At 38.9% G+C, this 21,473-nt stretch overlaps 1 protein-coding gene and 1 non-coding gene across 2 annotated transcripts in view; one reads left to right on the top strand and one right to left on the bottom strand.

Annotated features, from left to right (window-relative positions):
- LOC141640047 (putative UPF0481 protein At3g02645) overlaps positions 1-3,173 on the bottom strand; it is a 30,082-nt gene extending 26,909 nt beyond the window's left edge. Inside the window, exon 1 of the mRNA XM_074449008.1 lies at positions 3,019-3,173. Within this exon, the coding sequence (XP_074305109.1) occupies positions 3,019-3,173 (155 nt within the window). The remainder of the gene's footprint in view (positions 1-3,018) is intronic.
- An 18,193-nt stretch (positions 3,174-21,366) lies between these two features.
- LOC141640093 (small nucleolar RNA R71) lies at positions 21,367-21,473 on the top strand. Its single transcript, XR_012542839.1, has one exon. It is a non-coding gene; the product is annotated as a small nucleolar RNA R71 (small nucleolar RNA).

The raw sequence follows: 21,473 nt of genomic DNA, 5'->3' as shown, positions 1-21,473 counted from the left end.
AAATGGTGTGTTTGTGCTAATTGAAATGAGAGGGCAGAGATATGGGTTGGACCTTTTCTATTTCAATGTGGTGGGTAATGTCGTGCGTTAATAGTTTGGTGGGTAGTATCGAGTTTTTTGGGTATTATCAAGTTTGTTCTCACCGTTCTTACCAAATGATTGTTTTCACCGGATCCCACCCCCCTCTCTCTCTCTCTCTCTCTATATATATATATATATATATATATATATATATATATATATATATATATATATATATATAAGATAAGATGGTAAAACAAATCTTCATTTTCTCATTAATTTTGTGGGTTTTGGTGTAGCAATTGCTACACCATTATTGTATGTGGGTGCGCCCCTGCTTAAAACATCTCAATAATTGACACCAACATTATAACATATGAAACATATTTTTTTTAATATAATTGACATTCAAACATTATTGAAAACATGTGTTACTTGTTGTTCGTAATTGGGAAATGTATAAAGGGATATATAAAATAAACTGAAATATAATTAATTTATGAACATTATAAAATAAGAAAAATTGTAGGTCTTTCTTTTCTTTTCTACAAAGATTAGATAAAAAAAACAGTTAATAAAAACTCGTAATTTATTTGCAGCACGTTTTTTACTCAAGGTAGTACTTTTCTTCCGTATTTTTTCCATTTGCCTACCCTTAACTAAAATCCTGAAAAATAATCCTCTGAAATTCTATCGATACAACCTTTCAAATTTATCAAATATTTTCTATTATCTATCATAATTTGATTCTAAAAGGGGTACGTGCTTGATTGAGTACTTCGTAATTCTTACTCAAATTAGCGTTTTTGTTTACGTTTTTTTGGTATTCTGATTGATTGATTTATTTAGGGTTTCAGTTTTTTGAGGTTTGGTTTGGTTATCAGTGGTAGTTACATGGTGGGGTTGAGTGAAGGGGCCAAAGGGTAAATGAACGACGCGGTGATCGTTGCAGTAGCGAGTGGCAGTATCCACTACCGTCGGCAGTATCGGTGCTCTAATACGTGCTTTGATAGATACAAACTAATACTCCGTAAACAAGTTGGCCAGAAAGAATTAGTTCCAGAAAGAACCGACTATCAAAAGATGGTGCATACATATGCAGGACAACATACTGTCAAATGCAAGTCAGATGCCATGTCAATTAGTACGTATATGCAAACTTGCATTCAGTGAGTCACGACAAAAATGATGTTTTATGGGGTGTATTAGGGGTGATCGAGGACGGCAGGTGTTGGGGCTTAGGCCAGCAGTGAGCGCCGATTATGAGAGTCGGTGGTGGCTTGATAGCAAGAAGGTAGCAGGGTGGTGGGAGAGGGTGGTTGGGTGTACTGTACATTTTTTTTTTCTGTTTTTTTTTCTTTTAATAATTTCTCTATGTAGTACACCAGTGAGAAATTGAGAGAGGAAATGAGATGGGCGATTTGGTGAACAATGTACTATGATGAGTAATATGTGTACTACGTAATACTCATTACAGTACGCTTTTGACAGAATTGCACCTCTCATTTCCAACGAAATTGTACTGCATTAGAAGAAAGAAAGAAAAAAAAGAAGCAAACCCGCTAACTTTCTTCCCCCAACCTCCAGCATTAACCTACCACCGTCTAACACCACCACTGCCCATCCCCTAGCCACCCACCGCTACCCACATGAACTTCAGTGGATGCCTTCCCCTCCCATGTCTCATGCGACCTCCATGACACCGCCCTTCGTTCACCACCTCTAGCAATAACCTCGCAGTACACCCCCCATTAGCCACCCTCCCTCTCGGTTCTGTCCTCGGCGAACACTGGCACGGAAACCCCATGACCACTGCGGGCCAATGATGCCGAAACCCCATGTCCACCACTGGCCACTGGTCATCGTTCCCTCTCCCGCCCCACGTCCTTTCTTCTCCCTCCCTCTCTTTCCTCTTTATCTTGCCCCTTGACCACTCACAGACCCACCTCCATTACCCGCCCCTCTCACCGGCGACGAGCCAGACAACCATTAACCGTGCCATCGTGACATCGTCTAACACTAGGCAACCACCCAATCTCCACCACCATTTAGCAAAAACCCTAAATTGGTTATAAAAATCTAAAAAAAAGGAAAGTAAAACATTAATTTGACTAGTAAGGATACAATTAACAAATTAAATAAGTATTCTACACTCGATTATATATAGAGGCCGGATCTGGTGAGGCCGTTAATTATGGCGAGGCGGCCGACCTCACCAAATTACTTCATGGTTTTGTGAACCCTGGACTTAATTTCGTGAATCCTAGACCCGATTTTGTGAATCTAACACACAAACAAGTGACATTGGACATATATTAACATTGATAAATATATTATAATCGTATATTTATATGTGTTCATCTATGTGGGACTCGAACCCACACCTTGCGCAATAGCACAATGCTCTACCTTTTGAGCTAATAGATGATAAGTACAAACAGTGCATCAACAAATAACAAAAACATGAAATATGATACATAACCAATTTAAGTCCTAAGTTCACATAACCGGGTTCAAGCTTCACAAAGTCAAGTCTAGATTTCACAAAATCAAGCCTAAGTATGACAAAATCAAGTTTCACAAAATCAGGTCTAGGGTTCACATAATCTAGTCCAAGCTTCACAAAATCAAGTCCAAGTTTCACAAAATTAGGTCTAGGTTTTCCAAAATCAGGTTTCACATAATCAGGTCTAGGGTTCATATAATATATCCAAGCTTCACAAAATCAAGTCCAGGTTTCATAAAATCAAGTCTATGTTTGAACCCTATTTTGTGAACCTTGAACCTAATCTTGTGAATCTCGGGCCTGATCTTGTGAACTCTGAACCCAAATTTGTGAATCTTGGACCTAATCTTGTGAATCATGGAGCGAATCTTGCGAATCCTGAACCTAATTTTGTAACTTAGCGATTATCTTGTGAATGCTAGACTTAATTTTGTGAATGTAGGACCCAATTTTGTGAAAGTGGGTCTTTATTTTGTTTATTTAGGACATACGCTCCCATAGTACTTCCAAAAGCGAAAAGAAGACTGCCAACACCCTTCAAAACGCTACTGACGCCGCGATCAAATATTTCATCTTCAACAAAACCAATAACTTGGTCAACAGAAGGTAATGAATTCACAATTTTAGACGACATTTCAGACTTCATGTTTGACAACGATAAAGGGTGAACTCATTTCTCACCTCAACTAGAGGCAATTTAAACCCTGTGTGAGTTGTTACATGTTTTGAGAAGACATCAAACTTTTGCTGAATTCCAAAAATGCAAACAACATGCTGAAAATTAAAGCGACAAATCAGTAAAACTGATTTCCAACACGACAAATTAGGCTACAGCGATAAATAATTAAGCTCAAATCCATTCAAAATCAGTAACAACAATGAAAAATTCCAGCACTTCAGCTAATAATTGAACAAATCGACAACGATTTCGAAAACCGAAAAGAAAAAGGAGAAATTATACCCGTTGTGATCTATGCATGGCATTACTAAACATAGAGAGACTAGAAGATACGAGATGTGAAGAATCCTCCCGGTGTCGTCTTTGTGCCCTATTACAAATCGAATGACTATGCCCTTTTCTTTCTCTAGTTTCTTTAGTTTTTCCCCTGCATTTTTGAAATAACGGAATTCAGGAGCAAAGCATGAGCGTAAAAATGTAGAACTGATGATTTAAGACAATTGAAAAAGGATGTGTCAGAATATTCATTTCCAATGGAGTTGGAACGCGTTTTATCAGTTGTGAGTAACAATCGTGAGACTCTCGAGCCAGTTTTAATCATGGGTTGTTTAAGAATGATATGGATTATAGACCTGCAGGCATCCAAGTTTGTCTGAGGGAGGATCTCCTTTTTTTGCTGTTGAATGCTGTGTTGATCCCAATCACAACAAAAGCCTTTTGTATACTCTGATTTGAAGCTCTTCCAGCTGAAATGTCGGCCTCCAGTCGTCTATTTTTCACTTATGCCAGTTTAATCTCTGTAGCTGAGATTTTTCTATCCAGAGATCTGCCAGTTTGTTTAAAACAGTTTGAATTATACATTCAGAACTCGAAAGACGAGATATTAAACGAGAAAAAACAAAAACAAAACTGTACTCACTGAATTGCTTGATGCGTCTTCACAACTTGTCCCATCATTTCTGCAGATTTGCCCTCAACTAACATCTAATCAATTTCATAAGAGCACAAATTAGAGAAACTTTACAATATGACAGCACAAACGATTCTACTATGACCCGGAAAACCATATTACGAATCAAAACAACAACGATGACAAGCATTCTGAAAAGTACCGATAAAAAGGAAGCATGGTTAGATTTGCTTATCAGACTTGTACCAAAAGCCAAAAACCAAAACAAAACAAAACTAACAAAAAACCAAAAAGCCCACCCGTTTATTATGATCCGAATCTTGACCAGGTCTTGTTATGGGCAATTTATCCAGTTTGTCATGGTCACTGATCAGTGAAACCTGATTTTTGACTTCAGGACTCTGAGGATTCCAACTTTGCCTGGTAAGAAGTGAACCACCCAGAAAACTTGCTATGCACAGTAAAATAAGAGCTTTACCAGAAACAGCCTTTTCTCTCATTTTCTTTGAGTCGATTTCGAGTTGCCTTACACAAACCATCACATTTATCGCCAGTTCAATTCGACTAACGAGCTTCTTTCTTGCCTGCAACAGTTTTTCACCTTATATAACACTTAAATAAATTTTTCAAGTAGTTTCTTAACCATATACACTATTTGAAGTATGCAATTATGAAATCTATGACATTTATAGACTTAGTTCAGTAATTTGGCTCAGAATTCGACCAAGATATATTCATCTTTTTATGACATTTCCGGTCGATTGAGTGTTTTCTTCATCCTAGTTATGTTTAACTCTGTCATGTTCTTCATCACGGACAAAAGGCCAATGTATATATTTAGTTCATTGCTAAAAATAGGTCATAATATAGGTTTATATATATGAAAAGTCATACATACCAATAAGAAGTCTAGAGAAAGAAAAGACATCGTCATACATACATATCATACTAATTATCACATCAAACCCTAAAAGTCTAAAACTATCTTTCACAAAATGAACAACAATCCATAAAACCCGTAAATCACGCTACATCAATCCAAATTTGTGCTCAGAGTAATTACAAATCAATAAGAAGTTTTGCAAGTAGAGATACTACCTAATAATGTAACCTTATACTTCATTATTCATAATAAAGCGGCAACTCTTAAACTATCTAACTACAGTGATGCTTAATTAAGCCGGAAAAAACTTGCAACACCAGCATTAAAACAAGTATGATGTGACAAAACCTTGAATTGACTGATATTAAAAATTTCCTACAAACGCAAAAATTTATCTACGCGACAAGTAAGGTAACAGTGAAGGATAACTAAACTGAAATTCATCAAAAATCAGTAATTAACAACGAATTCAGCATACAACTAAGATGATTTAAAAATGCAAATCAAACTTAAACAAATCTCAATCTCCAGGACTTCAACTAATATAATTTGACAAAAACATGCAAACTAATCGCCATTGAAAATTTTACAGCATCCATTTTACAGTATATATCAGTAAGTAAGCATCCATTTTACAACATATATCAGAGATAAACATCACTTTTACAGCAATTTTCAGCATGAAGCACAAGTTTTACAGCAATTTCAGCAGGTAAACACAAAATGAAAGCGAAAACTTTAAAAATGAAGGAATATCAAAAATCGTCATAATAATGATATACACATCTTAAACTAGCTAAAATTATGAATGCAATTAAGCAAACATTAAACATAAGAGATTACGCATAGAAAGTGAAGAGACGAAGCATACGAAGAAAAGGAACTAGAGAAAACAAGCTCGAATCGAAAACACACAAAATCAAGTAAATCAGTGAGTAAAATAGAAATACAATCAACAATTTAAATGGAACAAATCTAAACAATGTTTGATCCATAATAAAGCAACAAACACATGTGAAGTTAAAATAAATTGACACAGAAAATCAAATCAAAATTAGTAAAAATGACGAGATTTGCGAAATTAAAGCGAAAGAAGAAGAGAATCACCTGCGAATTTGAGCGAAAAACAATGAAAATTAACAAGAAATCGAAAAATAATGCGGCTTTGTGACGACGATTGATAGAGAGAATAGATCTTCCATGGAAATTTCTTCGCTTCATTCAACAAATTTTCATCTTCTGTCGACATTTTAAACCTAATTTCTTCCGATTTTGCCCCAAATTGAAGAATTAAAGTGTATGATTTTTAATCCTAGAAATTTTGAGCGAAAATCACAAGTAGAGTAAAGAAGAATGAACCGAAACAAATGAAGCTATAATCTTGCGCGTTAATGGTGATGAACGAAAGAAATTGCAGAGGAGAGAGAAAGAGAAGACAGAATAACAGATGAAAATGAATGATATTACATACTCCGTATTTTTTTGGGTGGGGTTATAACTGGTGGTTGATGTGGCACAATCGTGTGCGTCGAGTCTAATTATATTTGAATGGATGAGATGAGTCCAAATTGCCTCACCATAATAAGGGTGCCTCACATGATTCAATTTTTTTATATATATATATATATATATATATATATATATATATATATATATATATATATATATATATATATTATTATATATATAATAGGTGGTGGAATGAGAATAGTATTTATTACAAAACTGGCGTAGATGCTTGAAAACGCTATGTCTAATGAAAAAAAAATTATAGCAGAAGAAGTGTAAAATAGAAGGTAGAATGACAACACCACAAAGGCATAGGACTATAGAAGGTCTTTTTTTAAACAGTAAAATTAAAGACCGAGATTACTACACGAACGCTGATGAACGAATACATAACACACTTAACAAACTTTGGTCTAGTGCCAGAATGTCGCCTTGGAAAAAGTTCACTTGCAAACCCCACGGAAGATGTCGTTGACGTTTGAGGAAGATGTCGTTGACGTTTGAGGAAGCACATGCAACATTTGCCGAGCAGGAGCTTAATGCCAGTGTGACTTGAACATCAAGCATTCAACATTCCGTAATCTACCCGCACCTTGAAATATAATCAAAGTTTAGTCATAGATTTCAGACATGCCAATTTGCCAATTTAGATACTTATAATATTACTAATAAAATGCCCGTATGAAATACCATATCTATCAGGCAGGAGTAAAAAAAATCTTCAAATAAAAAGCACTTATTAACCACAAGTTGTCATAGAAGAAACTCGAGAAAGTAGGCAGTTAATGAAGAAAACAGTCTATACTAAGTCAAATTCCAAAAAAGACCCCAGGATCCACGATCGCAAAAAAAAAGACCTTATATGTCAATTAAAATATTGAGTGGCCAAAGAAACTACCAACCAAGCACACACAGACCATGTCATTTATAATTCGTCCAGTCTGAAAAAAGAGATTCCTCTTGAATCACCTCTACACATCTATAAATTCAACAGCCACGACAAATAGCCCAACCTGAAGGGTTCTTGCTAATGGCAAGGTAAGACATGGTCACGTTTGCACAACTTTACCCCTATGTTAGATAGCCTCTTGTTTTCATATACAAAAGCAACAGCGGTCTAGTCTCAAAATGATGGGTCGACTGACATGAAACCGTTCGCGACATGAGAGCCTCTTGTTCCCAAATGACTGGCAAAAATTGCGTCTATAATTGCGTTAAATGACTACTATTTCACCATAAAAAGAAACAGAACCAATTTAGTAAACTATTTTGTTTAATTTTATCATAATCAAGCATCAAAATATTATAATCTTTTCGGTTCCATTAAAAATTAAAACCAGTTAAAATCCTTTGTTTGCAGATATGAAGGGCTCTTGATTAAGCATGGGTTCGAGGAAGAAACAACAAACATTGAACTAAGCATAAATTTACGCATCCACAAATGTTTATTACCTCCATAAATATCACTATCATGAGTATCCCACTACGGAGGTGAGGTCGAGGGGGTGCCATTCCCAACCTGCTCAGAAGACCTCCAGTCAGCTAATGCATCACTCGACTGACAACGCTGCCCATTCGATAATCTGTTTGCTACTCTTCCACCAACAATTTTCTCACTTGTAGTTCTGGCCATATCACAGCTCTAAAACAACTCCCTTTACAGCCTTTTAGCTCCTATCGCTGCAAATCAATGTTAACATCAGACCAATCAATAAACGGAAAAACTATTCTGATGGCGACGATGATAAACATAATTCAAGTCATTCTTCAGAGGAAAAGAAAAGGTTGTTGACTGTCATAAGTTTAACAGTTACGATTGTGCTGTGTTTTTTTTGCCGTTATTGTTGGTATACTTATTTGGAAAACTAGAGGAAGGGGTAAGAAAAACGAATTTGGCTCTAATACTAGTAATTGAGTCCAAAAAGGCTCCGATTAAGTTGTCGCTGTTAGATATAATGTCGGCTACTAATGGGTTCAGTAAGTGTAATACTATGGTTTTCTAAGTCGTTACTTGGCCGAATATGGCTTACTCGGCTTAGTAAGTGTGTCGTGTGTTTCTGGACAGACTACTGTCCAGGAATACTCGACCGAGTAGAGGATACTCGGCCTAGTATACTCTATACTCGACCGAGTATCCGGTCTGACGGTGTTTATTTTCGCGATTTTATTTTGAAAGGATTAGAGTTATATAAAACAAGATTTACAGTTCTTAATCATTTTAACAAAACCTAAGCATACAACGTAACTCTAATCCTCTCCAAATCTCTCTCTCAAGTGCGTGGATCGTTCGTGAGTCAAGTTCATCTTTCCTTGCGTTGATTGTGTCGATAAGCCTCTGATTTCATATGTTCTATTGATTTGTCTTTTAGGCTTTTTGCCCTAGTTATGATTTGGGAATAAGGGGATTTTGGCATGTTGTAATTGCTATTATGTGATTGTTGTTAGGTGAAGACTTCGTAGAGGAGCCATTTTATCTTGCTTGATTATCTCATTGCAGTTTCTGCTAAGGTAGGGTTTCCCTACTCGGTTTACTGTTTAATTGATTTAAGATGTTGTTGTGATTGCTTGTACGATTGATATTGTGATTATCTTCTGTTGTTGGATTGGAGTTTGGTGTTGGTGTGATTATGGTTGTTGGTGATGTTTGCGAGGCGCGTCCTCGGCTGAGTGGAGTCACTTGAGGGAGTGGCTTCACGCCCTAGTTTTGCCCTTTGTGGAACCCGCCATAGAAGGGGATGTGTGCATTAATGAACAGAGTTATCGCTCGTTGATGAGCGGGGATTTGGTGGGTACGGTTGCGGTCTCCCACTAGTAGGGTACACACTTTAGTGTGTAGTCAGTTATATGATGTGATTGGGAGTTGGAGGTGGATGACGATCAGCTGTTTATCTTAACGTACTTGTCTTATTTTGATTATGCAGTAAAATGACCCCGTTATTGTTTTGTAAAATCTGTGGTGATCCATTCAGGGATGGTGAGCAGATTGTGACATGTGATGATGATTATTAGCTTTGGGGATGAGATTGGGAGTCATCACTCGAGTCTAGCTTCCGTTGTCATGAGATTTGCTTTCATTGTTTTAGTTGTTCAGTTCTAGCAAACAGTATTTTGGTTTTGGATTTTGGAACATGTAAACATTAATTTGTTATACTTTAATAATTGTTGTTTTGGAATGGTAACTTTGATATTATAGCCTCGGGAAACCGAGATGGTGACGGTCTCTTATGCTAGGGTGGTCTTGGTAAGGCACCTTGGTATGTGGGGGTATCACTAAGTGGTATCAGAGCGATGATTTTGGAACCTAAAACTAATGAGCCTATGAACATTGGGAGTCTAAATAAAAAGAATCTGGGGAGAGTTGTTTGGAGCTACCGAAAAGGCTTGGGAGACGTCCCGAAGTCGCAATGAGGCCCTTACGATCTCTACCCGGTCACATGGGGGAGTCTTGGGAACCGTTGTATGTTTCGAGTCACGTGTGTAGTACTTTTAACTTTGAATCGTGTGAAGTTGTTGGATGAGATGATGAAATAATTGGAACATGGTAGTATATAAAAGGTGAATTGCGAATTTTATTATGATAGATCTTGAGCATGTTATGTGTTTACTACGTGGATTTTGAAAAGGGTAGTGTAGTATTGTCTACGTATGTATATAGAAAGGCATGATAAGTATGTTAATGATAGCTTATATCCCCTTTTTGGCATGACTCGGCCGAGCATGGTGGGTACTCGCCGAGTAGGGGATAGTCGACCGAGTAACTAGGCACTCGACCGAGTGTTGTCTATTGTACATGTAGCAGTTGCTGCTGGTTGTGATCACTCGAACGACTAGTAGGCATACTCGACCGAGTGAGGCATACTCGACCGAGTAGTACCCATACTCGACCTAGTATTTTTTCTTTGTTTTGACGTTTGGCTACTGGAGTGGAAAACTCGGCCGACTAATTGTTGTACTCGACCGAGTATCTCACCATACTCGGCCGAGTGCTTCTTTGGCGGAGGGTCTTGTTTATTTTGAGCCGTAGGCTATGTGCTTACGTTTCCTTGCTTCTATCAGCTCAAAATACCGCCAAAGAGGTCAGCAGCGTATATCCAAGCATATGAGATGACCACAGATGAGGTAGCCCATATGATTGAGCAGCATGAAGCACTTCTAAATTAAAGGCTCTTAAGAACGTGGGGAAGGGAGCTGAGAAACCGGTGGATGCAACCCACCTAAGTACCATCATTGCTCGCTTCAACCCTTCAACTTATGAGGGCACCGTAGAACCTAAGCTGCTCGATAATTGGCACCGCGAGATGGAGAGTCTCCTTGAGGTTGTGAAGTATCCGCCGGAGTTGGCTGTCGAACAGGTGGTGTACTACCTGAGGGGTGAGGCTGTAGTTTGGTGGCAGAACGTGAAATAAGATGCGGGGCTTGGTGCTATACCGTGGTAGTACACCATGGGGGCAGGTCTAAAGAGCGCTATAAGGGAGAAATGAGGGGCTCGGTGCGATGAGGGGCTCGGTGCTATACCGTGGGCAGGTCTAAAGAGCGCTATAAGGGAGCAATTCGTGCCGGAATACATACATCCGCCACAAGTTGAGATTCGAGTTTGATTCTTTCACCATGTCGGATGACATGACTATTACAGAGTACTATCACCGTTTCCTTGAGTTATCACGTTACGCAGAAGACATGTAGCTGAGGCAGCGAGGTTTGTCTCTTCGTTTCGAGAAGAGGTCTGCACCTAAGATCATGAATAGATTACCAACTAGAGTTATTACCGATCTGAAAGAGGAATACTCTCGGACTGGGCAAGCTGAGAGGTTGGTGAACTTGGAAAAGGAGGCTAAGGAGAGAACCACCACTGAAAAGAGAAAATTAGAGAGTGGGAGTGGCAATCAGTCGGTCCACAAGAAGGGAAATTATGGTCAGTTTAGGGCTTTTTCTGTAGGATCTGGGTTTTCTGGGGGATCTCGAGCATGGGGAAGAGGTGGTGGTCGGAGTGTTAGTGACAACTCCAACCTTACTTACTACAACTGTGGTGGAGTGGGTCACAAGAGGCACGACTGTACCAGTGCCAAAGTTGGAGGGTTTTCAATAGCTTATCAGGGGAGTTTCTCTTAGGCTCCGAGTTAGAGTTTTTTTAGCAACATGCCATCTGGGTCTTGGGGCAACCGTGGAGGGCAGAACAAAAACAATGGCGGTTTCAACCGCAATAGTGGAGGATCCTATCACCGCCCGAACAACAGTGTGACTCAGAACTCGGCAGCTAAGCCGAAAACTTCGAACACCTTGGTCCAGGGTGGAGGCCATAAAAGCAGTTGGAATCTCTTTATGATGGGTAAACAAGAGGCTGATAATGATGCTTATGTAGTTACTGGTACCTTTCATATTCATAATATACCGTCTTTCATTTTGTTTGACACCGGGGTAACCCTCTCTTTTGTGTCTAGAGGTCATGCCTTATCTATGGGTTTGCGGGAGTATGAACTTGTAAAAGATGATGTGTTTATACCTTCTGGGGAGTCGGTGTCTTGTGTTAAGTTATATATAGATGTGTCCATGTTGGTAGAAGAGGTAGACTTACCGGTTAACTTGTTAGAGTTTCCTATGGATGGGTTTGAGGCCATCGTCGGGATAGACTGGTTGGGTAAGTATGATGCTCAGATAGATTTCTGACAAAAGAAAGTGTCCTTAAAGGGTCTCAAGGGTGTCAGAGCATCTTATAGAGGGTTTGTCATGAGGCCAAAGTATAAGTTCACCGCTGTAATGACTTTAAAGTCATGTTTGAGGAAGAAGTGTCCCTTGATTCTTTGCCAAGTGAGAGATAGGCGTGCGGAGTAGATGACAACATCTGATATACATCTGGTTGGAGAGTTAAATGATGTTTTTTCCAGAAGAGATATCGAGGTTACCACCTAATAGAGATATCGACTTCAATGTGGAGCTCAACTCGGGGACATGTCCTATATCTAAAGTACCGTACTGTATGGCACGTAAAGAACTGGAAGAGTTGATGAAACAGTTGCATGATCTGTTAAATAAGGGATATATCCGGCCTAGTGTGTCACCGTTGGGAGCACCAGTGTTGTTTGTGAAAACGAAATATGGGAGCATGAGGCTATGCATCGACTATAGAGAACTAAACCATGTCATGGTGAAGAACAGGTATCCTTTGCCAAGGATTGATGACCTTTTTGATCAGTTGAGTGGCGCAGGAGTGTATTCTATGATCGGTTTGAGGTCGGGTTATCATTAGTTGATTATAGCAGATGAGGACATTCCTAAGACAGCTTTCCGGGTCGCGTTATGGTCACTATGAGTACGTTGTTGGTCGGGACCTCTTGGGAGGTTTAGTTTTCGGTACTTGTCGTTAGGAGCACCTAGACCAAAACAAAATTTATATCTCCACAAACAACTCTACTATTACTAAAGAGGCAAGTAAAGGTCGGATCCCAAGGGATGGGTATTGAAGTAAGATTTTCAATTGCAAGTAGCGGTGTCTAGGGGTGTCACAATTTGGGGTTGGAATAGAAGATCACTAAACTAAATAGCAATGAAAGTAAACAAGCAAGATGATTAAAAAGGGGTGTAAACAATTGATAAAAGGCACTAGGGTGTCATGGGGTCATAGGGGATTCATGGGAATTGATCATACAAACATATTCTCAAATTATAAGCAAGCAATTATTGTTGTGATGGATCGAGTTGGTTTATATCTTACAATCCTAGGAAAGTTTGGGTCCCGGAGCCGAATCGATTAGATTGTACAACACCTACAAGTCGACTTAATCTTCCCTACTCAACTATATGCATGGTCTAATGAGACTCGAGTTGGTTTATGTCTTACAAGTCTCATTGAAAAGGTAAGTGATGGGTAAAAAATGCAAGGATTCATAGGCTCGCATTTCATCAAACATAACATGTGCATAAGTTGAGATCACAACAAGCAAGCAAATAAACTATGAAAACATATTAAATTAAGCATGAATCATACCCCATGTTGGTTTCCCCTAATTACCCATTAACCCTAGTTAAGGAAACTACTCACTCATTATCATGTTGAACATGCCAGCAAGATTGTCAATCATACCAACAAAGTAAAACATGATGAATAAATGAAGATGATTATTAATAATTAAAAAGAGATTAAGAGAATTATACCTACTAATGATTCCAATAATAAATCAAAGAATAATAGAAGTACTTGATGATTGATTGGAAGGTTGTCAATCTCCCAATAATAACCCAAATAATCTTCAATTACCCAAAATAAAAGATGAACAAAAGAGAGATTAAGGAAATGAGATTTGTATTAAGACTTGATTAAATGTTGATTACAAGATTAAGAAGAGATTAGAATGATATAAACTTCACTAAAGATTGATAAGAAGAACATGATTATCTTATTAGACTAATGAGGTATTTATAGTGGGGATTAGGTACACAAATTAGGGTTTACTAAGGGCTTAAATGACGATTAAGTCCTTGAGGAATCGCTCCTCTTAGAAAAATATGCGAGTCTCCTTTTTGCCGGTCTTTCCGAGATATACGCATCCTTCATAGAACAAGAAGAAAATGGAAAGTTGCTGTAACACAATCCGAGCGTCCAAGGCACGGGACGAGCGGATTCTCTGGATGTTTGACGAGCGGATTCATTGGCTAGACGGGCGGATTGTGGCGTTTTTGGACGGGCGTCCCTCTGGCAAAGACGCTCGGATTCCTGGTCTTGGACGAGCGTCCCAAGGGCAATCCGCTCGGATTCTGGGTCAGCCTCTTCCTTTCTTCTTTTCTTCCTCCTTCTTCCAACAATCCTCAGGGATTTTGTCGGAGATGCAAGGATTTTTTCTCATCATTGCCCAACTACTATAATATGTACAAAGGCCTTCTAGTCTTGTCTTCTCTTTGATGCTTGGTCATTGAATTCAATCAATCTAGCTCTATTTTGCCATGAAAATGCAAGGTTTGCACTCCTTTCCTAACAAGGGAACAAAACCTCAAAAAATAGGCAAAACAAAGGACTAAAGATAATAAATGACATAAATATGCACTAAAAAGCATGGGAACAAGGCTAATTCGGGGACTAAATATGCTCAAATAATGGTCACATCAAATATCCCTAAACCGAACCTTTGCTCGTCCCGAGTAAAGAGGTGACAAAGACTAGGACCGTTATTTAAACTAACCTAATATCATAGCCGATAAGAGACAGTTAGCGGGTCTCACTCCGCCCCTTCAACTCACAACAAGACAACCATGAGGTAGGATGCCTTCTTGCAAGGCAAGGTGGGTCTTGCCAAAATGGCGATACATCCAATCATTAAAGCACACAAAATCAAGTAATGGATGCATCTACAAAAGAATAGCCACTTTCCTCATCTAAGTGGCGGAAATTATCTACAAGGGAAGCAATTCAAGGGTACACACTCCTTCATAGATGCAATTTCTTCAAACTACTAAGCCTAGAAGGATACCAATAAATCACCTCCAAACTGTGTCAAGCTGGAGTACCTTTGTCCTCAATCGTTAAATGCTTTCGTCAAGAGTAGACTCCTTATGGTGTTAGAAACACTGGAGGATCGTGGAATTCCCCCTCTTGCCTAGACAAGAAGAAGGGTCGTCCCCTCTCTACCATGCACAAAAGTGGATACGATGGACAAAGGGATCAATAGTATTTGAGTTTCATTTGAGAGTTTGCTTTTGTTGTTGTTTTTCCCCCCAATTTTCTTGTGGCATATAACATTTGAGAACACTTTCTTTTGCCATTTCTTTTGATTTTTGGCATTTCAACACTTGACAACTTTTCAACTTTTTGCATTTTCTTTTGAACATTTTCAAAGTCACCCCATATGTAGCGAGGGTGCCTTATATTTGAAGCATAGGAGTTTTCATTTTTGTTACTCCTCTTTTCTTTTGATGCATTTTGCAAACTTTCTTTCACTTTTCATTTCATTTCTTGAACTCAAATCAATTTCTTTTGTGCCCATTCCCTTTGATGACAAAATGTATGGTAGAACATGGATGAATGATGGTTGCATGGTTTCAAGGGTCATCTTGGAATAAACGGTAGCCAAGGAGTTATCAAACCACAAGGTACTCTTGACTAGGCCTTAATCCATGGGTCAAAGGATACTAGCATGACACATCCTAGGGTGTTTTACAAGTATTCTAACAAGCAAAGTCTTAAGAAGAAAAAGCATCTACTAGGGCCTATATACACTTGTCAAGCTTCCCAAGTAGACGGTTTCACAAAATTTTTCTAACATGCAAACTACATGCCATGATGCAACTAACATTTATACATCCTAATGCATATGGTTCTACCAACTAGTATGTCATATAATCCTAATGCAAGTCCTAGATTCACATTGTTTATACCGCATCAACCAAAATAAAGCCACATAGTCATTAACATAAAGAGGAAAAAGGAGATTGGAAAGATCATACCATGCGGTCTTTAATATCCTCATGTCTCGGATGTGGCGTAGTCGATCAATGTGAAAAAGGATAGACAAACACAATAATATATACAAACAATATATACAAGACTACACTACAAAGGAAATGAACTTGTTTTTGGATTTTTGATTTTTCAATTTTTGAATTTTTTTTTATTTTTCGATTTTTTTTTGATTTTTTTATTTTTGAATAAAAGTCAAGTTAGAATTTCCCATCCTCACACTAGTATGGGCATTGTCCTCAATGGCCAATATGATAGGAAATTATGCAAGTATGATGCATGATTTCTAAACTAAATGCAAGCTATACTAAGCTACACTACATGATGCATGGTTTTTTTGTTATGGCGGAGAGCGTAATTTAGATTACCTCCCGTTGCGTATGCATGTACTTCCCCAAACCAAGTAGACATTATTTCTAATGTCTTAAATTTCGGGGTAGTTCATGCACACGAAATGCAATGCATGAAAAAATGAATTATCATTTTGGATTTTTCATGTGGGAACAATAAAAGAACACCTTAATGGAGCCAAGGTGTTAGTCCTCCGTGTTGCTAGGACTCTCCAAACTATGATCAAGATAAAATAAAAGGTAAAAGAAGTAGACAAACCTCAAAAGTGTAGGAGCCTCCAAAGTTTGCTAATCCTCCATCATATCGTCATTGTCATCATTTTCCTCCATAGAAGTGGAACCATTTCCACTCTCATCTTCACTTCCACTTCCTTGATCTTGCTCACTTTCTTCATCATTTTCATTAGCCTCTTCTTCTTCATCATTTTCTTGAACCTCTTGTTCTTCACCTACCTCTTCATCAACACCCTCATCATCAACAACCTCATCATCGACATTCTCATCTTCACCCGGTCTTTCACCACTAGATGTGCTCGGAAAGAAAACTTCCATATCCGCCCAACTAGGCAAAGGACATGATGGATCAAGTAGTCGTTGCCTAGCTAAATGAAGGAGGGGTGGATATTGGGCCAAGTATGCATCTACTCGATCATTGTAAGCTTGTTTGTGCATTTCTCTCACGAGTAGAGTCATGTAATCATTTCCTACTTCAACATCTTTGGGTTTTAAATCTTGATATTTGAATGGGTAGGGTGGTGTGACAATGGAGGAGGAAGGCTCTTCAATCTCGCCCCTTTATTGACGGATGATGTACTCGGCTTCCTTAGAGAGTGGAAGAAGGTAGTTTGTTCGGTGAACGCTCAATCGGCAAATCTTCGAAAGCAAAGTGAAGGATCTAGCATCATTGGTTAGCCACCCATAGTTGGTGTCAGGAGAATAATGCTTGACCCACTTAAACTTGTTAATCATGGCTTCCATATCAATGAGATGGCCTCCTTTGATCGCCACATAGGTGTTATCTTTGTTTAAATTTGCGTCAAAGTGCTTGGCCAAGAGAGTAACTAGACCTCCATTTACAATATGAGCGGTGCCTTCCTTACCACAATCGACATTAAGCCATCTTTCCATCAAACGCCTTAAAGCATTGTAGGGCTTAGTGAATTCCCTTCCTATATTCAAGGCCGACTCAAGTAGAACACAATCGAGCTTGGTAAAATGATTAGTGCCTTTTCTTGCTATTATAGTATTCCCAATGACCTTGTGCCACACTCTAATGCCCGGATGGTGGACCAATAGAGCACGACAAGCATGAAAGCTCACAAATTTCTTCCCGGAAATTGCCTCCCAAAGAGGAGCGGGGTCATACTTTTCGGGCATCTTGTGATAATATGGTGTATCACTAAGGCCTAATATCTTACTCAAAACATCAAAGGTGATGCGCCTATTCACATTTTCAAGACGAAACTCGATGTATTCTCTAGTCTCTACCTTAGTCACTTTCAATGAACTTATGAATTCTAAGGTAAGGGAGGGGTATGTCAATTCTCTTATGGTAAACAATTTACCCAATCCCATGGCTTCAAAGAAGGCTTTTGTTTGTTCAAGGACACCCAATTTGTACAAGGCATCTTCACAAATGAATTTGGTGGGCAAAATGGCTTTCTTAGCATACTTGGCAAATGTATTCCTATGGGAGTCGGAAATGAAAATTACCTCCGGATAGTTGGATAATTGAGCGATTTCCAGAGTTGTTGATGTTGTAGCTTCCAAGAGAGGATCTTGTTGTTGAACTTCCAAGTTTGCATTAGAAACCACCATAGCCATTGAAGCTTTCCTTGCTTGAAGACTTTGTTGCCTTTTTGAAAGTGTCTTTGCTTTGAGTGCCTTTGTTGCTCCTTTTGTTCTTGCCATTGTTGATTACACCAAAGAAGGATTGAAAATCTTCAATTTCTAATTATGCTCAAATCGATTCAAGCTGAAAGGATGTTGCTTTGTATCTCAAAAACCGATTCAAAAGTTGAAGATTTTGGTGTTTGAATTAATTGATTTTGTAAAAGGAGTGATTAATTGTTGTTGTGAGGAAGTTTTGATTTGTTTTTGTTGAATTTGGTTGAGGAAATCTTGTTTTTAGTGATGGAGAGGATGAGGATTTTGGGGTTTTGGGTAGTGTTTGAATGTTTGAATGAATGAAATGAATGTGGGAAGGGGGTTTAAAACACTCGAAAAATTCAAAACAAATAGGGGAAAGACGAGTTCTGTCGGGACGCTCGGATTATGCTCAAATGGGCTTCAGGAAAACTCGCCTTAAGACGAGCGTCTTTCAGAGAAGACGAGCGGATTCTGCAATGTAGGACGAGCGGCTTTCCTCAAAGACGAGCGGATTCTATTACAGGAACTTTGCTTAATGTGCATTGGCAGAAAGACGAGCGTATTTCTACAAAGACGAGCGGCCAGTTTCAGACGAGCGTCTTCTCAGCTGGGACGCACAAATTCTCTTACAGACCAGATTTTTGATTTTTGCAGCTCATTTAGACGGACGGATTCCTCCTCAGAAGCTCGGATTCCTATAAGACGAGCGGATTACCCATAAGCCGCTCGGATTCCTCCTGGTCTGCCCGGATTTAGGTCCATCCGTGCACTTGCATAACCCGTGTCATTTTCATTCTTCAAATCCCGTGTTCTTCATTGTAGGGGCACTACAAAGGCATGATTAGCCTAGACAATTGCTATCCCCATACTAAGTTAAAGCACTACACATCAATAAAATCATTAATCCCTCCCTCACTTCTCTCAAAAATGATGAATATCTTGATCAAGGCATAAAAATCCAAAAATGACAAAAATGCAATGTAAGAATTAAAATACAAGTTAGGGAGTTAGAATATTTACAAATGGTGGTTTGGAGAGGACTCCACCAAACTCTCATCCTTAGTGAGATGTCATGGGGGCATGTTCAAGGTGTTGTTGATGTTACTCAACACCTTGAAGAAGTAGTCAAAAGCTTGTTCATTATCATGATAAAGATCCTCAATAGATCTTTGCACTTGTTGTCCTTCATGTTGTTCTTGATCGATAGCATTACCAATATAGGGATTGAAAATCCCTTCAAACTCATCATCCCAAAGACCGCAAACTTCATCTACTTGGTCACTAAAGATCTCTTGAGTTGATAGAGACAACTCTCATACTTTCTTGTTTTGGCCAACAAGGCCATCTTCTTCATTGCTTGACTTTGGTGAGCTTTTTAAGCTCTCTTTGTTACCATTTCCTTGCTCTTTTGACGGAGCTTCATCAACATTCTTTTTCCATTGAAATTCCGACTTCATCCTCTCATCCTTCCGGCTATAATGATCAACCATAAAACATGGTTCATGCAAACGGGGAGCTCTCATGGTCTTGTCAAGATTGAAAGTTATGCTCTCATCTCCTACCTCTAGAGTGAGCTCTCCATGCTTCACGTCTATCACCGCACCCGCGGTGTGCAAGAAAGGTCTACCTAGAATGATTGGAATATTGGAGTCTTCTTCCATGTCAACAATGACAAAGTCCACCGGGATAAAAAAATTCCCAACTCTTATGGGAACATCTTCCCATATCCCTAATGGTGTCTTCGTCGATCTATCGGCCATTTAGAGTGTGATGTTGGTACATTTAAGCTCTCCCATCCCTAACCTTTTACTCACCGAATACGACATAACACTCACACTAGCCCCTAGATCACATAGGGCTTTGTTGATCGTTGTGTCGCCAATGGTACACGGTATTGAGATGCTTCCCAGATCTTTAAGTTTCGGAGGTGAACTCCCTTGAAGGATTGCACTACTCACCTAGTGAAGGTGATAGTCTCAAGCTTCCGGATCGACTTCTTTTTCGTGAGGATGTCCTTCATGTACTTTGCATAGGCCGGCACGTGATTGATTAATTCCGTAAAAGGAATTGAGACTTCCAAATTCTTCACAATTTCCATAAATTTTCCAAGTTGGTCATCAAATTTGGGCTTAGCTTGACGACTTGGAAAAGGAAGTCTAATCACAATGGGTTTCTTCTCCTTGGCCTTGTCTTCACTTTTCTTTGAAACTTCTTCTTTTGTTAGTTCTCCATCTTTAGAGTTTTGCACAACTTCTTCTTTGTCACTAGCTTCCACAACTTCATCCTCAACTTGCTTCTTCGGTGCTTCATACCTCGTACCACTCCTCAAGGGAATGGCACTAACCGTTTCATGTCTTGGGGGAATACTTTGAGGTGGTAATTGCCCCTTTTGTCTTTGAGAACTTGAAGATGCTAGTTGAGTCAATTGGGTTTCCAACATTTTGTTGTGGGCTAGGATGTTGTTGATGGTGATTTCCTTTGCTTGACTATCCTTTTGCATTTGAGTGAATAACTCTTGTTGATTCTTTTGCATTTGGAGGACCGCTTTTTGAACATCAAAACCTTGGTCATTTTGTTGATTGTATGGAGTTTAATTTTGGTAACCTTGGTTTTGGTTGTAAAAGGGTCTTTGATTTTGGTTTCTCATGGGAGGTGGGGTGTATGTTGGTTGAGGGTTTTGAACATTTTGGCTTTTGTATGAGAGATTTGGGTGGAATTTGGTGTTTTTATTGTAATAATTGGAATAAGGGGTACCACTCTTGTATGCTTGAAAAGCATTTACTTGTTCATTTGTTCCCCTACATTCACTTTGGTCATGTCCCAAAGTTCCACAATTCTCACATATCCCACATGGGATTGATGAAGATGCCGTCATGGCATTAACATGATGCTTTTGTGATTTTGAGGCTTCTTCATGTCTAGCCATAGCTTTTTCGAACTTCAAATTGATGGTATCAATGTGAGCACTAAGTTGAGCACCCAATTGAGTAATAGAGTCCACTTCATGCTTTCCTCCTCTAGTAGCCTTGCGAGGTCTACTATATTGTGAGTTATGGACCGCCATTTCCTCAATCTTGTTCCATGTTTGATTATCATCAACTTCGGTGAACATACCATTTGATCCCATGTTGAGAATGTTTCTTGAGTCTTCATAAAGACCATTCCAAAATTGTTGTACCAAGAACCACTCGCTAAGTCCATGATGAGGACATGAGCGACAAATTCCCTTGAACCGCTCCCAAGCTTCATACAAAGATTCTTCATCTCTTTGCTTAAAGCCCAAAATTTGAGCTCATAGCAT

The sequence above is a fragment of the Silene latifolia genome, unplaced genomic scaffold (genome assembly GCF_048544455.1).
Source record: "Silene latifolia isolate original U9 population unplaced genomic scaffold, ASM4854445v1 scaffold_70, whole genome shotgun sequence".
In the NCBI taxonomy this organism is placed as follows: Eukaryota; Viridiplantae; Streptophyta; class Magnoliopsida; order Caryophyllales; family Caryophyllaceae; genus Silene; species Silene latifolia.
This window is presented reverse-complemented; position numbering and strand designations above follow the sequence as displayed.